The sequence below is a fragment of the Antrostomus carolinensis genome, unplaced genomic scaffold (assembly GCF_000700745.2).
Source record: "Antrostomus carolinensis isolate BGI_N321 unplaced genomic scaffold, ASM70074v2 scaffold22439, whole genome shotgun sequence".
In the NCBI taxonomy this organism is placed as follows: domain Eukaryota; kingdom Metazoa; phylum Chordata; class Aves; order Caprimulgiformes; family Caprimulgidae; genus Antrostomus; species Antrostomus carolinensis.
In genome coordinates, this window is record NW_010339542.1 from 58283 (window position 1) to 67005 (window position 8723).

Here is an 8723-nt window from a genome sequence, read left to right on the forward strand (position 1 = left end):
GTAGATACCATCTTAGAAACCATTTCATTGCAGGCATTTCTTTCAGGCAGGGCTGGAAGGGGCCAGAGGCCTTCACAGATATCCATTTGCAGAAGACATTAGACCTAGAACAAGCTGTTTTTTAATGGCATACAGTGATCCAATACTGCAAGAGTTGACTAGGATTATTGTCCCCACCACCACCCCTCTCCACTGGCTCCTCAGGGAGCAGGCGTGAAGTGCAGCTTCACTGTCTCCTTGATCTTAGAGGCACAGAGAATTTAAAGGGTGAAGGAGCCAAAATACCACTAGAGCCAGAGCTTCATAGAAGGTCACACAACCTGCTCAGAGCTCAGTGACAATGTCTCACCCACCGATCACTCAGTTGGTGTTTGGCGGGGAGAGGAGGCAGGAGATGGACCTCAATTTGCAACCTCATCCTCCTCAAACAAGCTGGAAAATACACTTTCTGACACCCTTGCCCTGCTGAAAAACCCTACAATCCCTGTGCCACTGCCACGTATTGCTTTGTAAAAGTCATTTTCTCTTTTCCTCTCCATTACCCTCTCCCTTCCTCTTCCAAAATCTCCTCCTGGGGATTTATCATCTATCGCTCGGTTCATCTGTGCCCCAACGCTTGCTCCACCAGCGTTAGCCTCTAGCACGGATCAGCAGCTTCATGTGGCTCCAGTATCATTTTAAGGGGGTGACACAAGGGGCTGGGGGCAGATGGAGAGAGGATGGCTCAGTTTTCAGGAGGTTGGATCAGCGCCGAGGTCTAGCGCTGGTTTGGGAATGTGTCCACTAACACTTGACCTTCTGCTGCAGCCCAGCTCGGCAAGAGACCGGGGAGGGCAGATATTTGCTTCTTTGCTTTGCCCCAACTGTGTTTCTCCTTACAAGAAAGGAAGGGAATTTATTTCCCCATAAAAGCGTGGGGGGGGGAAGGGGAGGAGTCCTAGCTCATTTTCAATCTGAGTCTTAAGCTTTTAGAATAAGGTGCAAAATAAAGGTCTTTTAAAAAGCAAAGAAAAAAAATACAACTAAAAAAAAGTGTCTGAGGTTTGAAATTTTTTTTGTTTAAAGCAGCCTGTTCCTTTTTTTTTCTTTTTTTTTTCCTTTTTTTTTCTTTTTTTTTTCTTTTACTGTCTCTGCAGTTCAGCCTGTGCTGGTGCTGAGAGCATTTGCAAAACACCTTTCTATTCAACTGACTTTTAATGACCAAAAAGCTTTGCTGCTGGGGAAGCTCCACTGTGCAAAACTGTGCATTTTCTTTGGTATCCATTTAGGTAGTTTTAACTTAGTACTTTCTCTATGTAAATATAATTTTTATTTCTTTTTTTTCCTTTAGACAGAGAATTAAATTCTCACCCCACCCCCTCCCACCCCCCCAAAAATAATCATAATTTTGCTGGAGGCTACTGATTGGCCTGATATTACATAATGCCCCTTATGTAATTGGAAAGAGAGAAATTGATTCTAGCTATCAAACTACTGGCCTCAAAAGGAGTTTAGACTTTCTGGCAACATCGGCCTCTCTGAAGTGATCATGAGCTTTTCAGCCCAAAAAAAGTTCAACACTGACTTTTTTTTGTTTGTTTGTTTGTTTTTTAAATTACACGAGAGAAAATAAAAACTACACTGCAACAAAAATAACCATTTGTGTTCATGTAGTTAGCAGCAGCTTTTTAAAAAATAATTATAATAATAATAATAAGGCAGATTCTTGCCTTTGTTATGCCATTAAAAACATTCTTGTTCCCTAGAGAGAAGCATTCTGGAAAAAGTTGAAAAAAAAAAAAATAATAATAACCCAACCAAAGCTTGCCTGCAAGTTCAAGTTTTGTAAAAAAATATATACATAATTTATTCTACAACATATGTGCCTTCTGTTCATACTTAGACATGTTTAGTGCTTTGTGTTTAGAGTTCATGTTCTGTCGTCCCTCCTCTGAGGACAGCCCTAAAACCAGCCTGGGTTTCTCAGGTCTGCTTGCCTTCACACCACTCTTCAACAGTACCGTTGTCTGAAAACTTTTCTGGGCCAACTTCTCAGGTCAACGTGCCTTTGACCGATAGATTTATCTATTTTTTTATTTTTAGTTGGTTTTTTTTTTTCCTTTCAACCAAAAGAGAGAGGAAGAGTTTGTCAGTCATATTTCCGACTCCCGCCGTAGCGGCCGTGGCTCTAGAGGCACCCCTGCTTGGTTGTGGTGGTCCATGTCCGGGTGGGTGTCTGTGCTCATGCTCTCAGGCACCCCAGTGTCAATCTCCTCCTCCTCTTTGCTGGTGAGGGCCACTTCGTTCTCATAGCAAAAGGAGTTTGCGTTAGAGAGGATGTATTTCTTTTCTGCTAAGTCTCTGGCACTACAGATGGGTGTGTTGGGCACTTCGTAGGTTTTGTGGAACCTCGAGTAGTCCACTTTGTAGTAGCTTTTCTCTTCGAAGAGTACGGGCTCGTAGCGGTGGCCCCAGAGGATTTCATTTGCCAGATATGAGCTACGGCACTGGGTAGTCATGGCAGTAGCTTCCACCATGCCCTCTAATATTACTACAATTTCAAAGTCAGCATTGTCCATGTCTTGTTTGCTCAAGTCATACAAAGGACTGTCTTCATCTATTTCATGTACTATTGTAATTGGGGAGACCAGGAATATACGGTCTATCCCACTGTCAAACCCTACGTTGATGTCTATTTGATCCAAAGGGATGTACTCCCCTTCCGACGTGATCCTGGATTTGAGGAGCTGTGCTCGCACATGTGCCTCTACCAAGTGGCTTTTCCTCAGGTTTCCAACACGCCACATCAGGCACAGTTTTCCATCTCTCATGGCCACCACGGCATTGTGGCTGAAGATGAGAGTTTCATTTCTCTTTTTTGGCTTAGCCATCTTTGCCATGACAGCACCAATGATGAAGGCATCAATGATGCAGCCTACTATAGACTGGAAAACCACCATGAAAACTGCGATGGGGCACTCGTCTGTGACGCACCTGAAGCCATAGCCGATCGTGGTCTGGGTCTCAATGGAGAACAGAAAGGCTGCGGTGAAGCTGCTCACTTGAGAGACACAAGGTTTGTTATTTTCTTGATTCTCCAGATCCCCATGCAACAGCGCAATCAACCAAAACACACAGCCAAAAAAAAGCCAGGAGAGGATGAAAGTCATGCAGAAGATAACTAGCATCCATCTCCAGCGGATGTCCACGCAAGTGGTGAAGATATCTGCCAGGTATCGCTGTCCCTTCTCACCCACGTTAATAAACTGGACGTTGCAGTGGCCATCTTTTTTGACAAAGCGGCTCCTGCATTGCTGTCTGGTATGTACCTTACTCTTTCCATTCCCAAAGCCGTTGGCGACGGCCATGGTTGCCAGCTTCATGCCGTCCTCTTCTGAAGACACGATGCTGTAGCGGTTGGTTCGCACGCTGCCCATCACTACTGCTGTGGACTGAGGTGCTTCTGCTTTAGAAAACAGTCTAAGTTTCTGCAAAACCCTTTGGAGAAACAGTTTTGAAAGTTCTAGAGGAACACACACACACAGAAAAACCGGGGAGAGGCCGGAGTCCCCAACAGCCAAGGACAGTCTTCTGGCATGCAGAGTTAGCTTAACAAGTAACCGTCATAGAGAGGGCATGGTCTGCAAGAGAAAGAGAAACGTCATATTAGATCTTGGAGGAAAAGGATAAAGAATCCAACCTGCAAGAATTCTGTCAAATGACTCCTGTGGACCTGCAGGAAGTTTCCTTGTTGGTAATGACAGCATGTTCTGGAATGCACAACTGTGCAGTTGTGTATTGACAGAAGTGACATCATTACAACCAAGAAGACATCACTATCCCTGCGTGAAAGGACTGAAGTGATCACGTCACACAAGCCTCTAAGCAATATTCACTTTAAAGATGGACGTGCCAAGAATCTACCTACTATTTACAACTGCACTTTCTCTTGATTTTGAAACAAACAATGAGCTTGAACATCCACCTGTTCCAACAGAAACACTGAAGCAGATTTTAGTGACATATGACGTGTGTCTCCTGCCTGGACTGTTTTACGTATGACAAAAAAGGGAGTGTGCAAAAGGGAAGATGGTGTATACTGAGAAAAGCAACACACTTGGAAAGCGTAAATATCAATGATTTCCATGAATTTACATGGCATATAGGTTGCTTTGGGGTTTTTTCATTAAGGTAAAAACATTTTAATTAAGCTAAAGAAAAGAGTTGTGTATTCTCTGCAAATGGCAGGAATAAGGGCTGCATTAGCTCCTCCTTAACTCCATAAACTCATTGGGTTCTGGGCAGTTTTTACACTCACATTAGACTTAAGTCCTACAAAGCAAACTAAATCTTATAACGACCCTCATCTGCTCCTGCTAATGCAACCAGCAAAAGGCTACGATGGAGCAGGACCAGGCAAGTATCTTTGTAACACCTTTGGTGACAGCTAACATCTCCTTCCCCTCAGGAGCTCGAGGCAGCCAGTTCCATCTCAAACAGATAACGGTTCTGAATGTCCCATGGGTCTTAAATGTCAGCAATTAAGACTCGACAGAAAGGCTACAAAACCTTCTTCCTGAGGGTAGAAGCCACCAAACTTGTTTCAGGGAGGTCTGGCTTAGACCCAGGTTTAGCTTTTACCAAGTGCGTCATCCATTAAGTCATGTACTGTATATCAGGAAATGTAACTGAAATACTGCAGAGGAGAAGAGATGCATTAATGCAACTGCTCCATCCACACACGCGCCCCACGGAGAAAATAAAACTAAAACCAAGTGATGGGGAATATCTGCTGTCCGTTTGTCACGGAGAGGAGACTTCAGTACCATTTACAGTAGCAGGGGGATTAAATCATGATGCTCTTCAGAAATCAGTATTATCAAAACTCATCTGAGTTTGTCCAAAACCCAACAAAACTGCAGCCACCAAGGAGCACGACCTCTGCCCACAACACGGCTTCAATACTGCTGCTCTTCCTCTAATTCATATCTGACAGCAGCCGTAGGTGAGACTTTATCTCCTATCCCCAAAGCAGCCTCTCAAGCCCTGCAGAGGTGTTCCAACAACTTGAGGGATTTCAAACAGTTTCTCAGCCCTCCCACCATCCTTCAACCACATTGCAAGGGCTTTAGGTCAGCAAACACTTGTGAGGAAAAGAGCAGGTGACAAACAAAACAACCTCATGCTCGCGGTTGCGCGCAGGCTGGTTTTTCCCTCTGGAATCTCTTTAGGTTTTACTTTTACCTTCTCTTTTCTCCTCACTTCTGTTTGTTGTGTAAGAATGCATCCCAACGCCTACTTGCTGAGGTTAGTCATCTGGGACTTCAGCGGCGTACAAGATGTTTTGGCAGCTTTTGATGGGTTCGGTAATGCCCGGGTTTGAGGACGGCTCTCAGGCTTACGGGATGGTAGAGCTGCCCTCCTACTTATCTGACTATATCTTGCCTGTGCTGCGTAAGGATTCAATTTTCCCCTTCTCACACCTTTGTAATCATGGAGTTTCTCATTCCTGACAGGATATCGTTCTCAAAAAATACAAAGGAATTTTTTTTTAATGTTCACTTAAATTATTTTTTTGGGCTGAAAAATACTTTTAGCAGAAACCTGAACATACGGGAGAAAGTGAAATGACTGTTAATACATTCCACACACAAAAAAAAACCTTCTTGAAAAACCATTGCATTGGTCTACAAATCGATCACTTTTACAAACCACATCCTATAATCACAGTCATGTTCGACTTCCACATTCAAACCCTGTTTTGTTCCAAGCTGATGGAAATCCACAGCCTAGGAAACACTTCATTTTGATTTTTTTTTTCTTTTTCTTTTTTTTCCTGCATTGTCTCTTGGATTCTAGAGGAAAACTTGTAGCAGAGGGAAAGATAAGCTGTAAAGTCTCAAGTGTTTGAATACACAGCTCCCCCCCCCACGAAAGTCTTGACCTGAGGACATTTATCTGAATTCCACAAATCCCTGAAATCATCACACCAGCTTCCTTTTAGAAGTTTGGCACCCAAATTAGATGTTGTACATTGTCATATTCCTCCTCTGAATGGCTGAGCACCTTCTACCTGCTGCACCTTGTGCCGTCACTCTGCCCTTGGGAATGATTTTGCACCAATTTGGCTCTAATAATCCTTAAACTGGGGGTGTGCCTGGGGGCACCCTGTGCTCCCTCTACAAACTGCTGGGAGTTTATACAACAAAGCTCTGGCACGCTCCACCCCAGCATAGTTGCTTTCTTGCTTTTATAGCACAAATTGCTTCTTTTCCTTGCGAGTGCGGGGAGTGGGGAGGATGCTGGGATGGGAGCAGAGCCAGCACCGTGCGCAGGGACCGGCCAGTTCAACGCAACAGGTCTGGTCTTGCTCCCGCTTGTGGAAGCATAGGCTGTGTAAATCACACAGTAGATCCTCTGGCTGCCTGATCACACACCTGATCAGTGTTCACCTTGACTTGTACAACTAGTTTCAGTAGAAGATCCCTCAAAAATCCTACAAACAATCAAACCAGCATGAAAATCCAGTGGTACTTCTTTTTTTTGCTAATCCACCTGCTTCTCAGAGGCAAAACAAGTTTGTTCCCCCCTCTCTGCATACCCCATTATCAAATGGTGGCACCAAAGATGCCAAGCTGGTGTGGGACCACCTCTGCAATCCTCACCAGACAAAGAAACCAACCCAAAACCCACCAACCAACCCAAATCTTTGTCTGATTGGGCCCAATGCACTGCAGCCAAAAAAACCCCCCCCCCCCCCCACCCACACGCAGCCGTAAATTCAATCATCACCAGGTGTTATTATTATTATTATTAATCCAGGCTACCTTTCCTCCTGGAAGAGAACACAAGACTAAAGCAATGCAGCTTCTAATTACCAGCACTGGCACTGATGTAGCTTTACTGGGATGGGATGGGATGGGATGGGATGGGATGGGATGGGATGGGATGGGATGGGATGGGATGGGATGGGGAACCCTGGGCTTGCTCTGCTGCAAGGGGATGCTTGGAGAAGCAAAGAAAAACTGGGCTGTGCTGCATCTGCAGCATTTCCAAAGCAACGTTTGTGCAAATGCTGTGATGAGGAGCCCAAACCCCCACGTTCCTTGTAGCCTTAGGAGTTCCACCCCCCGCCTCCAAAGGAAAGACATTCACATCTCAGGTCTAAACTCCACAAGGGATAGCTCAAAAGGAATTTGTGCAAAAGGTTTAATACTGAAAAAAAACTCTGAAGTGCAAAAAGAGCCAGGGGGGGAGAGAGAGAGGAGCCCTAACGAGCGCTTGGAGCGGTTATTCCCAGGCTGACGCCGCAGAGTGAGCCCGGCACATGTTGCTAAGAGAGCACCGGGACGACCTTAGGTAGAACAAAGGAGCTGCTCGCCCCACCGAAGCCTGTTCCCACAGTCCCTGTTCCCTCACTGCTGGGCACGACCACCCCCATCACCTTCCTTCAGACCCCCGTGTTACAGACAAGTCATTCCCCAGGGCTTCTCCACTGGTTTGGGTAAGACTCCAGTTACCCAAAGTGGTGGAGCTGCCTTCAGGAGAAGGATCTGTCCTTTGCGATCAGGCAGTGGGGAAAGAAAAAAATAAAATAACAACAACAACAACAAAAATGTAAAAAGCAGATGATGAAGGTGCAAAGAAATAGGAGAAAGGAAAGGACAAGTGGCGTTTGCATCTGCTGTCCTGCAAAGGAGAAGGGTTGAGGATATTTCTAGCTGATGACAAAATATCTCCAAGTGAGCCAGCCATCACCAGGGGGTGTACTTGATGCACCGGCTGCGAGGATGGAAAAGCAAACAAGTGGAAAGGTAAGGCTGAAACAGAGAAGCAAGTGCGGGCTGGCTGCGGGTGGAAAGGTGGAGAAGCACAGAGGGGAGAGATGCGCGTCCTGGCTCAGCCCAAGCCACCGGTGTGGCCCTCACCCCGGCACCTGCGGGTCCGCAGTGGCCCCGGGAAGATGACAAAGCAAACCCCCGTAATCTGCCAGTTCTTATCAGTATTTTTTCCTTTAACTGTCATGAACTAAGTTGAAACAATACAGTCTCTTCACCGGCTTCCCAGCTGCAAATGTTGGTTTGTTTGTGTTTTTTTTTTTTCTTCCTATTTTTTTTTTTTTTTTGGCAGGATGCTTAAAAATAAACAAAATCCTTCATTTCCATAATTCCAATGAATGAAGTTACAGGTTCATTTCACAGCCCCCTCTTAAAAAACATTTCGGACACTCCTTTCAAAAACACACATCTGATTTCTAAAACTCGATACTTTTCCACCTCGCTCTTATACAGGAAACAACAGGCGAGAAGAACGGGAAGGGATGGAGCGCTGAGACTTCGGCGACACGGACTTGTCATGCAAACTTCCAGCCCTTCCCCAGAATAAAATATCTCAGGGATGGGGGGAGCAGCTGGTGCATGGAAAGTTATGAACATAAACAGATGCTGGAAGCAGATGCTCCAGTGTTCCCAGCATACCTATCTCATTATTTTAGGCGCTGAGAATAGCTCGTGGATGTTATTTTAGGCGCTGAGAATAGCTTGTGGATGGTGGATGAGGAAAGCTGGAGTTTCCCCTTCCAAAGGGCTCTGCCCATGCGGGCAGCAGCACCTCCAGCGCCAGGGAAAAGCTTCATCTCGGGAATTTTGTGGCACATCCCAGCTCATCGCCCTTGTCCCTGGAGATCAGGGTGGCACTTGGAGGTGACAGGGTGGAATCGATCCCGGCAGAAGAAGACGCAGCTT

At 45.5% G+C, this 8723-nt stretch overlaps 1 protein-coding gene across 1 annotated transcript; it reads right to left on the bottom strand.

Moving 5' to 3' along the window:
- Positions 1-1222: 1222 nt before the first annotated feature.
- KCNJ2 (potassium inwardly rectifying channel subfamily J member 2) lies at positions 1223-3618 on the bottom strand. Its single transcript, XM_010175890.1, has one exon. It carries the CDS (start codon positions 3414-3416, stop codon positions 2133-2135), a length of 1284 nt encoding a protein of 427 aa, XP_010174192.1. The 5' UTR covers positions 3417-3618; the 3' UTR covers positions 1223-2132.
- Positions 3619-8723: the final 5105 nt, after the last annotated feature.